This window comes from Penicilliopsis zonata (assembly GCF_001890105.1).
Source record: "Penicilliopsis zonata CBS 506.65 unplaced genomic scaffold ASPZOscaffold_15, whole genome shotgun sequence".
NCBI lineage: Eukaryota > Fungi > Ascomycota > Eurotiomycetes > Eurotiales > Aspergillaceae > Penicilliopsis > Penicilliopsis zonata.
The window spans coordinates 539,739-557,644 of NW_019208924.1; the positions used below are offsets into that span (position 1 = coordinate 539,739).

General features: G+C 54.4%; 5 protein-coding genes across 5 annotated transcripts; 1 reads left to right on the forward strand and 4 right to left on the reverse strand.

Moving 5' to 3' along the window:
* Nucleotides 1-1,030: 1,030 nt before the first annotated feature.
* ASPZODRAFT_145250 (hypothetical protein) lies at nucleotides 1,031-2,464 on the reverse strand (the record flags this gene model as incomplete). Its single annotated transcript, XM_022725087.1, has 4 exons — nucleotides 1,031-1,837; nucleotides 1,903-2,031; nucleotides 2,093-2,174; nucleotides 2,235-2,464. 4 exons carry the CDS (start codon nucleotides 2,462-2,464, stop codon nucleotides 1,031-1,033), a joined length of 1,248 nt encoding a protein of 415 aa, XP_022578649.1.
* A 281-nt stretch (nucleotides 2,465-2,745) lies between these two features.
* Nucleotides 2,746-3,995, reverse strand: ASPZODRAFT_135622 (hypothetical protein; the record flags this gene model as incomplete). The annotated part of the gene is made up of 1 exon (XM_022723851.1): nucleotides 2,746-3,995. A coding segment is annotated over one exon (935 nt), but the record flags the coding sequence as incomplete, so codon positions are not given.
* A 261-nt stretch (nucleotides 3,996-4,256) lies between these two features.
* Nucleotides 4,257-7,688, reverse strand: ASPZODRAFT_135623 (hypothetical protein). The gene is made up of 3 exons (XM_022723852.1): nucleotides 7,162-7,688; nucleotides 5,341-7,058; nucleotides 4,257-5,274 (listed from the first exon to the last, which is right to left on the reverse strand). Exons 1-3 carry the CDS (start codon nucleotides 7,484-7,486, stop codon nucleotides 4,279-4,281), a joined length of 3,039 nt encoding a protein of 1,012 aa, XP_022578651.1. The 5' UTR covers nucleotides 7,487-7,688; the 3' UTR covers nucleotides 4,257-4,278.
* Nucleotides 7,689-8,932: 1,244 nt separating this feature from the next.
* On the forward strand, nucleotides 8,933-12,146 carry ASPZODRAFT_72434 (hypothetical protein; the record flags this gene model as incomplete). Its single annotated transcript, XM_022729837.1, has 2 exons — nucleotides 8,933-9,815; nucleotides 10,780-12,146. The coding sequence occupies 2 exons, from the start codon at nucleotides 8,933-8,935 to the stop codon at nucleotides 12,144-12,146; spliced, it is 2,250 nt and encodes a 749-aa protein (XP_022578652.1).
* Nucleotides 12,147-12,795: 649 nt separating this feature from the next.
* Nucleotides 12,796-17,434, reverse strand: ASPZODRAFT_72378 (hypothetical protein; the record flags this gene model as incomplete). The annotated part of the gene is made up of 3 exons (XM_022729830.1): nucleotides 12,796-12,957; nucleotides 13,026-13,214; nucleotides 13,283-17,434. The coding sequence occupies 3 exons, from the start codon at nucleotides 17,432-17,434 to the stop codon at nucleotides 12,796-12,798; spliced, it is 4,503 nt and encodes a 1,500-aa protein (XP_022578653.1).
* Nucleotides 17,435-17,906: the final 472 nt, after the last annotated feature.

Below are 17,906 nucleotides of genomic sequence, written 5' to 3' on the forward strand. Positions count from 1 at the left end.
AGTTCACGATGTGTTTTTGAAATGACTAGGATCTTTAGTAACTCTTGCTAAACTTCTTTTCCCCTTTGCCCTTCCTTGCCTTCTCTTTCCGGCTAGGACCCATTGCTTGATATTTCGATAAAATCCCCGTTTAACCTGTGTGTTGAATGGAATTTTCTTCTTCTTTTACGTTCGAAGGAAATGGGGTTGCTTGCACATGCCACTGCAAGGCTTATTATTCTCTTTTTAATGCTTTTTTTTCTCTTACTTGTTTTTTCATACGTCGGATGCGCCTCTAATATCCTGTGGCCCTTCCTGTATCACCTGTGATCAAAGCGGTAGTAATTTGGACCTGGAAAAAAATGGATGGATGAGGAAATATTGAAGGCTTCGATTCAATTTCCTCTTGGAGCTGCGCTTAGCAAGGAGTGCCTGTGGCCTTTCACCATATATAGCTTTGGAAATGGAGTTTCTTCATGTTACTTGTATTATTACGATCAATCTATCTTGTTTTCTATATTCTATAAAGATTTTAGAGAAACAAAAAAAAAAAATCATTCATTGTCGAAGCATTTCTCCCATCTCTTCTCTCCTAGAGAACTGCCAGATGACGGATTGTCAGGGCACCAAGACATTTGTCTTAAGGAAGTCAAATACGGATAGTCTGTCTGCATGGATAGCGCTAAGATTCGTATATAGCGATGCGGTTGGCTGTAGCCATGTCTGACAGGTTGCGCCGCCGTATATTCGCATCATTTGCGGAAGGCGGACTTCAGTGACGATGTGGGTAGTTACCCATAATTTGGCATCGAATACTTGACATTCGGCATTCCCCGGACAGTATATGTTCGGGGGATCGGGCTTCGCATGCGAAACAAATCCTCGTCGTCTCGGAAAATATACGCTTCGGGTATTCTTTGGCCGGTCGATCGTGTTAGGACGTTGGCTTAGGCCCGGGATGGAGTGAGGCGCAGAATGCAAGTCACCTCACTGTTGAGTCGGTGGAAACACTCGAGCAGGTGTTTTTTGAGCCCGCTAGTATAGCAGCGACTTATTCCGGTACCTCGTATTCCTCGAATTCGACTCTGAAGTACTCGGCGGCTTTGCGTTTCTCGGACTCTGCCTGTTCTGGGTCAAGCATGAAACGCACAGTCCCGTCCCGGCCTCGCTCGCCGGGTTTAGGCTTTTCTCCGTTTGCCGACGCGGGGGTAAGGGGGTTGACGAGGGTATCAGCCTTGGTCTCCTGGGGTCGGTCATTCTTCCGGCCATTGGCTTTCGTCTCCTCGATCGCAGGGTTCCATCTTTGCACGCTGTAGCGCGGAAGATTCTGTGCTTCAGCCTCCTGGTTCAAGGGGATGCGAACCGTGAGAAAGATTTCTGCGGGAAATAGTGGACCGAGAAGAGTGGATGTCCGGTGGTGAGTGTACAACTCTAATAGATCAAGGAGCGTTTCTAGGGCAGTGCAGTGAGCGAGGAGTCTCCCTTGACCGCTGTAGAATTGGATAGGTGACCATTGTTTAAATGACTTACCCATGACCTCTTCCCGACTGGTTCTCCAGTCCCTGTAGTCGTCGCCTGATTCAACTGCATCTATACGATTGCTCAGAAGACGGCCAGCTATTTCAAGACAGCTGAATGCCATAGTCGCCGTGGTCTGTTTGAGAGGTGCAAAAGTCCGGTAAAGATCCAGTGAGACGCGATACGCTACCATGGACACTTCGGCCCGTTTGTCGATACCATATTGTTTGGCTAGCTTGATTAGCACGTTTTGCGGATGACGCGTGCGAAAGTCAAAGCCCGAGGCTTCAAGCATCAGTCTCTCAAGGCCAATGATGCCTCTGGCATGCCCCTCAAAGACCTGCAGATCGTCTTAGTGAACGGCAGTTATTTCGATAAGTCAAAACAGAACAAGAAAGGGCCTACCGGGTCATCTGGCGCCATGCGTTCTCCGGGCGGCAGCTTCGCATTATATGCAGCCGCAACAATTTCACGGGACTTCTTGAGCGTGTCCTCGATCTTGCAGGCGGTAAGCAGGGCAGCCGCAGCAGCATCCTGGATGAAGTTTTAGAATCGTGTAATGAGAATAAAACAGCCACAGGGATTGATAACGAACCACATAGTTGTATTCATTGTCTGCGTGGACCAGCCGGAATTTGTGGTAATATACCACGGCCGTGTTATATGTACGAACCGGGCTTGGTTTCGGATTAGTCGAGATCACCAAAATGAATCGAATCTCTCCAATTTATACATACAGACGAAGAGCCCGGCGGACATTGTCAATCCAGGTAACGCCCTGAAGACGCAAGGCCTCCTCGCGCAGGGGATCGATGCCGATAGAGGCTAAACAGTCCTGGATCGTCTGCTCAAAGACATACGGCTTGGCTACCTGGATGAACGACGGATGCGGGAGCGACGACTCAGCGACAAAGTCCGTGTTCTCTGCCCCCAAACGAGCCGCATCCTCTCTGTTCTCCGGGGCCATGATGGCTGTTTGACGGGCGTGTTGTTACTGTTAGATGGGATCAAATGGAGTCCCGTGATGCCATTCGATGAAGGACGCTGGCTGCGCTTTTCCATTAATAGACTAGTCGTTTATTTTCGGATCAAATATATTATCCGTGCCGAGTTTCGCTCTATCGTGCCTTCCCTTTAGTTACTTTACATTGTACAACCTCTTATGATATATTCATCATATAATAATTGAGTTATATGATGTGAGATGGCTAGTTCTTTTCAAGTAAAGGATATCATATCCTCCCTTGACCAGCTCTTCATGGGGTGTTATCAACATATGACTTGGGTTAGGTGCTATCAAGAACTATATATCGAGATAATACTCTATCACTGATGTCTGCAGATGCTGGGTCTGTCACGACTGGGAGCTATTACTCCATCTCATACCTGTCTATCCGCTCCTATCATACTTGGCAATCAAGTTGCGCATGATCGAGACTGCCCCCGAGCGATACCCTGCGCCGAAAATCACATGGTGGTTCAGATGGTGGTACCTGAAGATATCAGCCAAAGCTCTTCAAAGCTCTCCCATGCTCTCTCCACAGGGTGATACAAATCAAAAACTCACAACTCGTACAAAGCGATGCGGTCCTCGTACTCGTCCACAGGCTCCGTCCGGGGCACGATGCGATGGTACTCGTCGACAAACGCCGGCTCAAAGCCGCCGAACATGCGCATGATCCCCAGCTCGTACTCGCTATGAGCATAGCACGCAGACGGGTCATACACGACAGCACCGCCATCCGATTCTCTGCGCTCGTCGGTGTTGCCCTCGTCTGCTTCTCCCCGTGTGATGATCCGCCCATAGCCCGCATTCCCACTCCAGAGATCCCCATGCACGACCACGGGCGTGATCTCCTGTCCGGCCCCTTTGCTATCGAATCCCAAATGACCAGCGCGCAGTAACGCGGGCACGACCTTCTCGGCCGTCCTCTCCACCATCTCCCTTAGACTGGTGTCGCGCCCGTTGCGCCGCTCCGAGATGGCCAGGATCCCCAGCAGCCGGTCCTCGGCGTAGAACTGCGCCCACGACTCTCGCGCCATGTTGGCCTGCTTCGTGTCGCCGCAGAACGTAGGCACGGGGAACCCGAACATCCGTTGCTCATTTATCCTTGGCGCAGGCGTAGAGTGCAGCCTTCCCAACCGACTCGCCAGTCCGTTCTTCGTATCCCTCGCACCTTTCGATCCAGTCAAGTCCAGAAACTCGGTGATAAGGAACCATTTCTTGCTGCTCGCGTCGAGAGAGTCATACGCTACCCCGCGCGGACAGAAGCCCGGCACCGCGTCCGCAATGGCGTTCAAAGATGTAAACTCCCCGCGGAACATCTCCTGCGCGACTCTTCCATCCGATATCTTGACGAAGTAGATTCTTCCTTCTTCCCCCTTCTGTACCGTTAGCCGACCCGTTGTCGTGAACCCCGACAGACTGGTGGAGAGGGTTGAGATGGTGGATTCAGGAAGGGAGAGGGCGTTGAGGATGGAGGGGGGAGTAGACATTATATATATATAGAGAGAGAGAGAGAGAATAGAGAATATAAGATAGATAATAGAGAAGATACAATAATAGAGATAATAGAGAAGATATACAATATAGAGATACAATAATAGAGATACAATAATATCATCAGGTCAAGTCTACTAGTTATGACGTACTGATAAGATAATGAACTGAACAGCATAAGCTGCTTAATGTAGATATTTACTAGTTTGAAGCCCTAATTATTCTTTGTACACACGTAACCCCGAGGAGAGAGAGAGGAAGAGGAAAAGAAAAAAAAAGAATCAGCTCGCAGCATGCAGGTTCAGGAGATGGATGGCTGTTTTGGTGCGCTCGCGCACGTCGAGGTCGGCGTCGTCCTCCAGCGCGGCCAGTCGGTCCATCACGCCCAGGGATTTGAGCCGAAGCGACCGATCGCGACAGCCCGGGCGGTCGGTTTGGTCGTCCTCGTGTGCGAGGTTGATCATCACCCATACGCAGTTTGCGCGCACGTCGCGCTGCGGGTGGTTGAAGTAGCCTAGCAGGTTGCGGAGGAGGTCGTCGTGAGCTACTAGCAACTTGCGGTGCCGGGGCACACTCGCTGCCAAGTGGATGATAACATATGTTACCGAGACGAGAATCTCGGGTGGCACCTGGAGCAGGCGGCTACTGCTGGAGGCTAGGGGCCGGTGCGCGAGGTGGATGCTACGCGGGCGCAGCTTGTTCGCCAGGGCGTCCAGGAGGGCGTCCTGGCCGATCGTTTTGAAGAGGTAGTCGATCATCTCCGGCGCACCGGTCCCGCAGATGAGGTTGCGGAGTAGGTCGAATGTCTGCTCCTGCACGGCAATGTCATCCTGCCGGGCCTGCGTCGTCTGGTCGAGATCCCCAATCATGACCAGCTTGCGTCGCCGCCGCACATCCGGGAGAAACATTTCGAGACTCATCTTCGAGGAGGGCATCGTGTCGCTCATTTTGAAATCGTCTTCGGCGTCTTGCACATCTTCCATCGGGTTGAGCAGATCGACCTGTTCCCCAGCCGAGTTGGCAGTCCCCATCCCCAGAGCCGCCGTGCCCGCAGATTCCATCTCGTCTCGTCGGAACAGAGCAGCTCTGGTGGGATCCTGCATGATGATCTGTTTCAACCATTGTGGTTCCAGGGCGTCGATGATCTTGATCTTGACGTCGTTGGCTGAGCTGTAGGCCACATGTTTCAAAGCCCACAGACTCTCGATCCGTAGTTTCGTGTCGGGTGAATGTGCATGCTCGCAGAGGGTCGGCAGGATGTCTGCAGAAATGATTGCCTGAGAGAGATGAACAGGGTCAGAATAGCGCAGGCGAAAAGGATCAAAGTGTTTAGTCAGGCCTACCTCCTTCATCGGACTAAAATCAAGAACGAGATTGCAAATCACTGACGTGGCTGCGATCTGCACTTCGATGTCCGGGTGCTTGATCAAGACAAAGAGCGGGCTTGCGACACCGGCGTCAATGAGACTGGTCCGCAGGATACTGACTGACCTGGTCAACATACGCGCGGCACCACAAGCGGCTAGCAGAGTGGGCGTGGGATTGCCATCAGCTGCCGTGTTCTTCCAAGTGGTCGTGTCGGCGGGAGGATCTGACGGACGAGGTTTGAGGGAGTCGATGATGTAGGGGACCACACCGTTCTCGCAGACAGCCTTGCGGTATTCGTCTTTGAAGGGGACCAGGGCTGCCAGGGCTTTCAGGATGTTTTCCCGATATCGCATGATGTGGCAGACGACCGGTGAATATCCGGGAGGGCCGAGGGTACATTGCGGAAGAGCGTCAGCTGCTAGAGTAGGGGAGGCATCGGCGTGCCAGATCGACCGAGTGTTCTCTTGGATAGGGTTGTACGACTCCTTGAGGAGCTGTGATAGCCGCTTGATCGCACCCCCATCGACCGCATGCTTTTGTAACTCCTGGTCATCGATCACCAGGGTGGCCAGCACGGCTGGCGCCTCCGCCTTGAGTTGTTGGGTGGCGGAAAGGAGCCCACTGCAGGAGTCAGTCTCTTCGGGGCCATCCATCTCGTAGTCCTTGTCGAGCATCCGGATCAAGATGGGGATCAACAGATAGCTAAACATCGACACGCGGTGTTTCTTGGTAAACCCGAGGCGGTGCAGCACGGTCAACAGGCGGGCGGCCATCAACCGAAGCATGCCGGTCTCGGCGCGAACTATGTACAAGAGCCAAGGAACGATGACATCTTCATCGTCATCGGCCGAAGAGTCTTCGAGCAGCGAGAACGGAGTAGGATACGAGTGACTGTGTCGCCGGTGATGATGATGAGATGTGGTCGAGGCCAATGGCGGGAAGTTGGCCGCGCTCGTCGAGGGCTTGCCGGTCTGTTGGGCCACGGGAACAGAGGGGAGGAGGCCGTCGAGAGCATTCTGCCCACTGCCGTGACGGGGAACGGCGGATCCGGACAGATAGGTGAGACCCCAGGGGGCCTTTTTAATATCTTGGGGAGCAAACTCGGGGGGCAGCTGCTTGGGAAAGACAGTGAGGATGCCTGGAGAGGACAGGAAATGCTCTGCTCGACCCTTGGAGTGCTCGACAATGACGGAAATGGCGCGTAGGATGGGGGCCAGTTTTGCACTTGGGGGAGCCGGGGCTGGGAGCGCTCCCAGGGCGCCCGGTGCATCGACGTGCTCCTCGGCGCCGGGCACGACAAACCCCTGTGCGACGACAAACGAGGCGACTTTCCCTGCCAGAGCATCCAGAACACCCGACGCCGACAGCGTGGCCTTGTGCGTCTCCTCGGTGCATAGATTCCCCACCAGCGCGGCGACGAGCTCAATCGACGCCTGGGCACTCGGCGAGGTGTAATCCTGGGCCAGGATCCGGGCCAGCGAGTCTATATGTTCTCTGGAGAAGAGCAAGTCGGCAAGACGCGTATCTTTCCGCCATTGGGTTTGACTCTGCAAGGGTAGCCGATCAGCGATGGCGTTTAGGGTTCTGAGGATGGGAAGAGAGAGCGACAGAGGACAGTCCGGCGACGACAGGATGCGCAGCAGAATCGAGACAATCTCGCTGGACAGTATAGGCGAGAGAAAGGAGGGTCCGCCTGTCGGATGAGGTGGTCAGTGGCGGGTGACTGCAGGATGGATTGATTGATAACTTGGGCTAGCATCATCATCATCATCATCATCATCATCATCATAACATACCTTGGGCTAGACTGCCAACAATGATAATCGCTTGGACGCAGGCCTCGTCTTCTACCGTCCTCCCGGTCCGTTGCAGACCCTGCTGAGTAGCACCAGCACCAGCACCATTGAGCTCGAGCTCGGCGAACCGCTTGTCGCCCGACAGTCTCGAGGCAAGGACATGTGAGAGTACGGGAACGATGCCCCAGCCGATCCAGGCCTCCTTGCGGTGATCATGGCCAATAATATCGTTCTTGAGCGCCCGCAGCCCCGCGGTCTGCGACGACAGCGATTCCGGACTCTGGAGCTGGAGCAGCAGCGGTGGTGGTGTTGTGGCTCGCGTCATCGTCCGAAGAGGAACGCCGCCTCCGGGACGGACGTCCTGTCGTAGGGGTCACGCAAGCGATAATCAGGACGGAAGGGAGAAAAGAAATATAATGGCGAGCACAACTAAACCGGGTATTACAGCTTAAACCAAGAAAAGAAAAGAAAAGAAAAGAGCGTCCAGTCGATCGTTCGGCGCCGGGCAGCCAGGAGGGGGGGGGGGGGGGGGAGGATGGATTCGGGAGATTTGAGAGGGGCCGTTTCTGGTTAGGAACTGCGGCCGCTCGAGGTATGTAGACAGAAGCACGAGGAGATATGACAGGGGAGAGAGAGACAGCAGCACAAGGGAGATAGATGGTTGAGCATTCAATGTGCTTAAGCCCTGTCCAGTGCTGCACTACAGAGAACTGACGGTGGACGTCTGAACTTCCCCGTCGTGTCCTACACTCGACAAGTTCTGTGCCTTGCCTGTTTGGGGAGCGCCTTTGTTGATAACGTAATAAGGTCATGTGATGTCATGTCATGTGACTGCTGACAGACCATCCATCATGTGATTAATAATGTCAGGTGATACCACATGACTTTTATTATATAATGTGACATCATGTGACATGACGTATTTATTACAAATCCTTTGGTCAGGTGCCACCTCCAACATTGGGAGCCAGAGGGACAAAATGCCCAGCCAAGCCACGTCGATACGGTGAGTCGGTGACACGGTATTACCAGCCTGGCCGGGACACTGGCCCAAGCCAATAGGGCCCGCGACAGCCGGCACCCCAGCCCGGCGTACGGTAATTACGGAAGATTACCGCAACCCCATCCAGGATGCCCCAGCAATGACGATCGGGCGGACAAGGTTTTTCTGTGTGTGGGAAAGACTTTTCTTGCTCCTCGGAGGTCTGTCTGTACAAGTACTTGGGGACCTACACCGTCAACAACTCTCGCTGCGGAGGTTTCCTGGCCGCAATAAAGATGCGTCAGTGCACTCGACACCCAGCGTCCCAGCATTCCACCAGGCAGCGATCCCTAGTACCCGTACCACCTCACTCCTTAGCTCTGTTCCGTCTGCGCGGTACGCTCAGCGTCTGCCCACGTGGGAGCCTCGTTGGATGAGATGCTCGCCTCCTCGCCCTCGCCCGCCCTACATGCGGGCCTGTCACCGCCTCCTCCACCTCCCTTTGCCTCGCCTGCCTCGTCCTCGCCGCATCAGCAGCATCGCCATGAGCGAGCGAGCCACCCCGCTGCTGGGTCCTGCTCTTCTGCCGTCTCTGCTGCTGCTGCTGCCGCTGCTGCTGTCCGATCGTCTCGCCCCGCGCCCCAGTCTGCCACCTCGCGGTTGGCCCAGGGGATCGAGGAGCTGCGGACTGCCCTGAAGAGACACACCGTCGATCCGGCCGCCACCACCGCGCCGCTGGGTTTTACGCCGCCGCCGCCCTCCTCAGGAGGGGACCAGCAGCCTGGCGGTATGGTGTCCGCGGGCGCGTCCTCCTCCCTCGGGGGCGGGAATACGAATCCTTCCACCACCACCACCACCACCTCCACCACCTCCTCCTCCTCCTCCACCTCCTCCTCCTCCTCCACCTCCACTGACAACGACGACACCCGACCGACTGCTGCCTTGGCTGACTCCCTCTCTCGCTCGTCGATCAACTCGCCTGCTCGCCCACCGGCAGGGCTGTCGCAGATGCCCGCTCTCACCAGTGCGGGGGCTCAGAAACGCAGCAGTCCAGATGATACGACCGTGCATCCAACCCGGTCGCTCGACAGGGGTGGTGACGCCCTAGAGGAGCAGCAGCAACAGCCCAAACGTCTACGGCCGCCCAAGCCGGTCGTCAAGCTCCTACCGCAGGACTACGAATTCGCTGACCCCCGTGACATTGTCATGCTCATCTCGAGCATGTTGATGGAGCTGATTCGCTTCAACGACAAGATCCCCCTGCACCACGGTCGCCTTACCCGCTTCCACTCGCGCTCACCCCCGCGTATCTCCGTGCAAGATTATCTACAACGTCTCACTACTCACGCGACCCTATCCCCGCCCATCCTCTTAAGCATGGTCTACTACATCGACCGTCTCTGCGCCTTCTACCCGGCCTTTACCGTCTCCAGTCTCACAATCCACCGATTCCTCATCACCAGTGCCACCGTCGCCAGCAAGGGTCTCAGCGACAGTTTCTGGACCAACAAGACCTACGCCCGCGTCGGCGGTATCACCGTCGACGAGCTGGCCCTCCTGGAGCTGGAGTTTCTCTTTCGCGTCGAATGGCGGATTGTACCGCAACCAGAGGTACTCGTCGACTACTATCAGAGTCTCGCCGAGCGCTGCGAGGGTTATGAGATTCAATCCAGTAAGAATGATAGCATAGCACAACCACCCGCACAACCACAACCCCCATCTGCATAATCACCTCCTTTTTGACGCCCGCATTGTTCGACGTGACCTTGTTACGGTAAATCATCTTATATCGCCTCCGATATCATATAAACACCACCCCCCACCCCCCTGAATCAAATGAGTTCAGATTCGTCCTTACGATAGGCAGCCAGCCACCCACCACGCAGTAGCGAGCGTGTTCTATACGATTAGGTTGTTCTTTCATCCTCACCTAGCCTTTCCAAATCCTTTACCGGAGCCGAAGAAAAATAGATCGGGCATGCCTCCACCGGCAATGAAGTTGTCCTACCTCTTTATTTTACCAATGTCTTCCCCTATTCATCCTTCTCGTTTATGATAACCAATTGTACTACTTGTATTTATGTACACCTCCATGTTTTTTCTTTCTTTCTTTTTACTCTTCGGTGTTCGTCTGGGGAGGGCTTTAGAAAAGAAAAGGAAAATATAATTTTAATAATATTTCGATGGAATCGAATCGGAGATTTCAATCTCCCTTGCTTGCTGTTTCCTTTCTGTAGCGATTTCCAAAAAGGGGCCTCAGTAGGGCTTAGGGCACAGGGCACAGGGCTACGATAAGATTTCGAGAGATCTTTATGCAAAAGGCCCGCAGCAATGAGAGGCATACTGTTTAGTAACAGCACCCCCCCTTACAATAACGATGGATGTTGCGGCAAGGTTGGCAGGCATTTGCCCATTGAAAGGGAAGATCTTGCCAATCAAGACGGTCCAGGAGATCCGGACCAAAGAAGAATATGGTGAGTTACCCATGGAATTACTCCGTCTGCCCTTTCGGCTGACAGGAAGGAACGCAGCCGATGCGTACGTTGCCGAAGTCGGGGTGAAGTCAGCATCGCAAGTGATCAAGTCAGTATGGAATAATAACAATAATAATAATAAAAAAAAGAAAAGAAAAAGAGTCGCTGATATGGATGACAGAGCTCTCGATGCCACCTTTCCACGCGACCCCGCCGTACCTCTCCAGCACGTCCGTCGATTTGCGAAATTCGACCGTCTCCCCGAGAAGCTACAGGTGGAGATTTCAACACAGGAGGATCAAGATGCCAGCCTGAACCAGACCATTTTCGTGCTTATATCGTCCCCGTTGCCCGAAAAGGACGCCCTGCAGGCCCTGCTCGCTCCGTTCGCCCCCGTCAGCGGTAGTGGTAGTGGTAGTGGTAGTAGTGGTGGTGGTCCCCCGATCCGCCTCCTGTCCACCCAGATCCCGATACAGCCCCCGTTGAACCCGGCCCAGGCAGAGACATGGTCCAAGACCTTGTGGCCCGTCACCTTCAACCCGGCTGCGCCTAGGGCGATGAATGCCCCCCCCCTGCAGGTTCTCAGCCGGGTACGCAAATCCATCCAACATCGCGCAGGGCATTACCTCGCCCTCGCGCACCAGGTGGCTCTCGAGGCGGAACAGTCCGGCCTAGGACGTGGGGTGGGTGCTGTAATTGTTGATCCGTCGATTGAGATCACCACCGGCAATGATACCGACGAGACACAGACAGAGAAAGAGACAGAGACAGAGACAGAGACAGCCTGGATGCAAGCCGTCATCGCCGTCGCAGGGGACGCACGCTACTCGCGTCAAGAAGGCGGGTTACCCTCCTCCCAAGCCGAACGGTACTCAGATGGTGGCGGCGGCGGTCCAAACCCAGCCTGCGACACATACACGGCGGATCTGGAAGGCGGGCCGGAACTACACGCTCTGATGCGCGGTGTGGAGATGGTCGCGCGGAGAAGACGGGAAGGCGATGCACGCCATTCGCATTCAGGACGTCAAGTCGGCGCAGATCTGAGCCCGCTAGAATCCTATTTCCTCTATCGGGATGAGGATCGACCCTTGAAACGACAGAAGCTGGACGAGTCCACGCAACAACAGCAACAACAGGGCGACCACCACCACCACTCGTCCGATGTGAATGAATCGCGCATCCTCTCCCGCTCGCAGGGCGGCTACCTCTGCACAGACCTGGACGTCTACCTTACCCATGAGCCGTGTCTGTGTTGCTCAATGGGGATGCTCCTGTCGCGCTTCCGGGCAGTTGTCTTTCCGCGGTCGGGGCGGATGAGCACCGGCGGTCTGGCTTCGGAGATGTTCTTACAAAAGACACATGAAGAACATCACCAACAACAGGATGATGAACCCGAGAGTGGTTTGACGGAGGAGCGACAGTATTACGGGCTCCACTGGCGCAAGGAATTCAACTGGCGGGCCCTGGGGTTCGAGTACATTGATGACAAGCTTCCAGATTCAACTGGAACAGTTGCATTCCATGCATAGTTATTTAAAGGAAAACCCCAATATTCAATGAAATGTAGATTAGAGTGACAGGATTCATGGTCCACAGATAACTTGTTCCCATCAATAGATCAGTGTAATAAAACATTAACATCACTCATTATCGATATAACAAAATACACATAGCAATAAAAAGAAAAATAAAATAAAATAAATAAATACATGCAAGGCTATAATAAGAGGCTAGGTCATACTAGCCCTAGTGCTAGGTCATTGCTGTATCATATCATCATTGATGGCTAGATAAAAAAACCAGGGGAGAATGCAAATTGCAAGAGGGACATCTGAGCCGAGCGTTCATCTCAGCAAGACGAGACCTTTCGTCAGAAGCAAAAAGCCTTGAAAAGAGACGCAAAAATGAAGGATGCAGAAACAAACCCAACCCCCAACCCGAGCCAAAGTCAAGCAGTCAACTAGCATAGATACAGTGCAAGCTTCGGTCATGGCAGATGCCACGGATCGCGCGAGCACTCGTATCTTTGTCGTGATGCATTCGGAGCAGTCATCAAAAAAAGGGAAGAAAAGAAAAGTAATGTAAGGAAAGGAAAACCGTGCAAATCAAAGGGAAAACATGGTACATCAATGAAGGCAAGCTGGTTGCGAAACGTTCGTTTGAGACGCGTCTACGGAATCACTGGGTGCCACGCAGCTCGCGCGCGCGGCGAGAGAGAGGCGGGATCTTGCGAAGAACGGGGTCGTGAGGGGTGTTCTCCGCAATGGTCATGTACAGACTCTCCAGGCGCTGGATGAGGATATCCATGATCTTGGGCGCAACTTCGCGAAGGTCAGGGTCCTATAGTAGAGGGATAACGGTCAGTGATGCAAGTCCACGTTTTCTCCAGTAGCTATGAGTATCCGTACCATGACGTTCACAGTTTGAAGAACAACTTCCAGCCAGGCCAGCCGCTCGGAGATATTGGTAACCAAAGAGGTGGTAACGGCAACACCGACAGAGAGGGCGACAATGGGGGAAAGACTAGTCAGGTAGGTCGGATTGAGGCGTACGAAGAAGTTATCGAACAGGTCAGCCTGTTGGGAGGATTGAAGCCACTGCAAGCGAAATCGTCAGTGATTAAAACCTAGCAGGCAAAGGGTCGGTGGGGGAATTATTGACAAACCTTCACGGAGCCTTCCTCAAATCTACCTTCGTTCATCAACTGAACAATTTCAGCCAGCTCAACCTCCTCAGGGCTACGTGCAGGAAGAGTCTCCTGAGGGGCGTTGCCCAAAACATGCTGCTGCTGCTGCTGCTGCGACAGGGAATTGTGGTTGTTCTCTTCAGGCTGGCGAGAGGCCACAAGACGGTTCAGGCGGAGAACCTCATTCTGGAAGCCGGTCTGCGCAGCGGCCATTGAGGCCACGGTATCGGACAGTCCGCGCACGAGATTGGTGAGCTGGTCGATCTTGAGGGAGTCGTTGTGGCGCTGAATCTCATAGTGCTTCATCTGCACCTGCAGCTGGCGTTCGATGTCCGAACCAATCTTCTCGGTCGCGCGGAGAGCAAGGCTCTTGAACGCAGGAGTGACGGTGGCATGCAAAGCCTTGGACACCTCGTCTCCAACGTGAGTGACGAGTCTCTGGGTGAGACTGTCCGCGATGGCCTTGGCAACCTCAGGCTGTTGAACAGCACGGGAGACAGTCTCCGGCAGAATCTGCTGCAACTCATGAGAGACAACCTTGCCAAGCTGCTGCGAGGTGACTTCCTTCACCTGCTTGCCAACGCTGGCCACCACGGAATCGCTAATCGCGGGAAGAACTTCGGACTCGATGCTGGTGGACACTATCCGAGCCAAGTTCTTTTCAACGTTGTCAGAGAGCGTGCTGGACACCAGACGCAAGACTTGGTCCTGCTTGGCCGCGGAAGCGGCATCCCAAGCGCGACGTTCTTCATCGAAGCGCCGGTAGAGTCCTTCGAACTCGCGACCGAGGCTCTTGTTGAATTCGCTCGAGACACCCGCCTGGAGGTCCTCCAGATGCTTGTTCCAGGTGGCACCAGGAATAATGGACTGGGCAGAAGCGGAAGAAGGCTGGGCAGCTTCCATGACGGTGGCAGTGGGGAGAATGCCGTTTCCGTTGGTTTGTTCGGTAGGCATATCTGGCATCGCCTTGGGTGTCGTAGTAGAAGCAGCGCGAGGTTCAGAAGGAAGCTCAGTGGGAAGAGCTCCAACGATGGAGGTAAGTTCCTTGACCTTGCCAGCTGCTGATTCACTAGCGGCAGCAGTCCCCTTCTTCTTCTTTTTCTTCTCCGGCTTCTCAGCAGCTGGAGCGGGGGTGGTGGGGACATCTGCCTGCTCTTCAGCAAGTTTCTTCTTCACTGCGAGCTTAGTCGGCGACTGAGTGCGCGAAGGAGTCACGCCAGAGGGGGTCTCGAGCTCAGAAGGCTTCATGGTGAATTCCTTGGGAGTGGGGGTCACTTTCTGTGGAGTGGACGCGGAGTCGCCATTCACTGACGGCTCATCAGTGACATAGCTTGGGAACGTCTGTAGATCAGTGATCTCAATCAGCCCGTCCTCCAGCGCATTCACTGGGCGGATGATTTTATTGTCCGCACTCCAGCCAAGATCCTCCTTCTTGATATTCAAGCACGTGACACCGCGCGAGTGCATCACGTAGAGTTCAAACAAGCCAGTCTCATCCTCCACGGTCCGCTTCTCGCCGGGGGTCTTGTTGATAGGGAGGAGATCCAGACTTCTCAGCTGACCCTTGGACGCGAAAGAGATCTCACGAATGCCACTCATGCAAGCCGTGGACTCTGGCTTGGGCAGACTGCTATCCTTTTCGGCCGCGCGCTTGATGTACGAGGCCTGTGTCATGGGCTGCAGGTTGTATCTAGGCGCAGACAGATGCACAAAGTAGATCGTATTTCTCGTAGGGTGTCCCACCACGATGATTCCAGACGAAGGGTGATACGCCACGCTGCAGATGGCATCCGATTCATTCTCATGAGGAAACTTGAGCTCCTGCACAGCCTTGCCAAGCCCAATATCCCAGAGCTGCAAGGTGTGATTCTGCTTCAGCCCAACAAGGACATATCGGAGTGCCATGGACTTCACGTAAGGACGCAACTTGTCGATGAACAGGACGGAAGTGGGCCAAGACTTCTCCGCGGGAGACCCGGTAATGAAAGTGTTCAAGGGCACGCGGATTTCAGTAGGAGTCGTGAGAGGGTTCAAAAAGAAATCTGGCTTGGTGATGATCTCTCGAATGTCCCAGAAGCGCAACCTTCCAGTCTTATCGAGTGACGCGATGACAGTGTCGTCATCGCTAAAGGCGAAATCTTTGCCAGCCTTTCCAGTGGAGATCTTGAGGGCACGCTCTCGGAAGAATTTCTCCGTGGCGACAGTGCGCTGGGGTCCAGCGACTTCATACCCGGGGACTGTGGCAGCCTGGGGGGAGATGACATAAATATTCTTGCCCCGGCCGATGGCAAAGAACTCAGGGTGACGAGAGCTTCGTTTGGCCCGCGTTTTCAGCTGGCCTCCGGAAGTATTTTCGTCTGACGCGGGGAAGGGCGGGAACGTAAGGCTTTCGCTCTCCAAGGCATCCAACTCGAACAGATCCTGGTCGGCCCGCGAGATCATGGCCCAATAGACTGTGCCACTGACGCCGATGCCGAGTACAGCCTGCTCCTTGGACACACCCGCCACAGAGGGCGAGGTGCAAAGAGCCACGTTGAAGACCCGGTCTCGAGTGGCACGGAAGATCTGCTTATCGCTACCGTCATCTTGGCGGATAATTCTAATGCCACCATTCTTTGCAAGAGCGTAAACGATGTATTCGGAGGTGGCGGAGGTGAGAGAGCGGTCCAACTGATCAAAATCCTTCTTCAAACGAGCGATGTCCATGATACCGTCATCTCTGATGGAGATAATCTTGCCGACAGCCGGCTGAACTGCAATCGAGATGAAGGGCCGCAGAGGGAAGTTGAGGACAGGAACGACACGTTCCTCGTCCTTCTCAGCACTGTCTTCGGCGCTTTCCCAGCTGTCAGCCAACGCATCGCCGCTCTCGTTTTGGACATCCTTAACCGTGGCTTCACTGGCGACGGCAGTGGTAGCCTCTTGTAACACTTGCTTGACTTCTTCAGAAGCCGGTTCTTTCTTGATTTCCTCGGCAACATGTTCAATCGCGACGGCGGCGGCAGTCTCCTCCACTCTCGCCTCAGGTGAGGACTCCTGGCTTGAGGCTTTCTCCACAAAATCGCCCACTTCGCGGTCAGTGTCATCATCCACTGCTTCCTCGAAGATTTCGGAGACGAGCTCTTTCTGTTCTTCGAAGATCTGACTCTCCGATTCTTCATTCACGCCCTTATCTTCCGAGTCAGTGGTTTCAGGAGTTTTCACGGTTAGATGAGCTCTGGCATTGGCATCTGCCGCCAGCTCCACAGGGGAGATGGCGGTTTGAGGCTTGGATTGGGGGGTCTTTGTGCGCGGCGAGGCGGCCGCTAACTGCTCGAAAGGGTTCACGTAGGTGAAGAGAGACTCCTTGGGCGTGGCGGAGGGGGTGGTCTCTGCGACTTTCTCGGCTTCTGGCAAGTTAGTGGCAGAGAGCTGTGGCTCTGGAGAGGGTTTGGGCCGATTCAACAACCGCAGCAGAAACTCCTGGGTGTTGTCGGCGGTGGGAACTGCGGCAGCGGCCTCCGCGACGCCTACCGGTTCCGGCTGGCGAGGTTGGATGGCCGCTGGCAGACTGCCTGAAAAATCGACTGCAGCAGGAATCGCCAGGGCCTGTCCTCCCAGAAGAGAAGCAACTAAGTCCGAAGCCGAGATGCTCTTGGAACGGTGATTCGCCGCTTCTTCCAGACCAGTTTCCTGGGGTGGCGGTGGCATGGGCGAAGAGAAATCCGTCACAGGGACCTGCTGCCGGCTTGGAGCTGCAGCTTGACTGAACCGGAGCAGACTCAACAGGCTCGCGGCACGATCAGGATTGCTGGTCGCAGGTTGAAACGGATGAGGCGAAGGGACGTTCGGGCTTAGGATATCGGAGCCGTGGTGCGGAGGCGAACTGATCTGCGGCGAGGGACTCTGGGCGATCGAGGAGACCGACGGCTGATGATAGCCATGCTGCTGATGTTGTTGATGCTGGTGCCGCTGAGGGTGAGGGAAGCTCTGCCCATCATACGGCTGCGGCTGGTAGCCTGCCTGCTGGTGGTGGTACTGGGGGGGATACTGAGGCACAGGACTGTGACCATCGGGACCAGGGGTGCTGGAGGGCGACGGACGCGGTCTGATGCTCGCTAGGAGAGCCTGGAGATCGTTGGTGGTGGACATTTCTGTCACTCGTCGTCAGTTGAGAAAAACGACGTCCGTCCAGCGAGAAATCCAAGCTCGGTCCACAGCGCGCGGCGCACACACAAGAGACCAACTCTCTTTCGAGAGAACGAATCCTGTAGAGAAAGTAAAGAAAAACAAGGATTCCCGTGGTCAAATGAATTGAGCAAGACGCCGGGTTCAAAAGAACAAACAACGAAAGGAAAGAAGGAGAAGATGGGTTGTCTCAGAGAGAAGGTGTACAAGAGGAAAAAGCAAGCTGGTTTGGCGCGGAGGAGAATGCCTTTTCAGCCTGAGGCAACAAGGCAATAAGACGGTCAGGCAACAAGGCAGTTAGGCAGTCAGGCATACACTATTTCCCTCTATTATCTCCCGATGAGCTCAAGAGACGTTTCAGGTCACTCAACTTCAACCATTTACAGTCCTTTGCCTTCTCTGGGACACACATTGAATTACTTTGTTGAAAAGCAGT

Coding starts and splice junctions, on each gene's coding strand:
- ASPZODRAFT_135623 (XM_022723852.1), bottom strand. CDS start 7,486: ATGACGCGAGCCACAACACCACCACCGCTGCTGCTCCAGCTCCAGAGT. Junction 7,059..7,161: donor TGTTGGCAGTCTAGCCCAAG/GTATGTTATGAT, acceptor CTCATCCGACAG/GCGGACCCTCCTTTCTCTCG. Junction 5,275..5,340: donor ATTTTAGTCCGATGAAGGAG/GTAGGCCTGACT, acceptor CATCTCTCTCAG/GCAATCATTTCTGCAGACAT.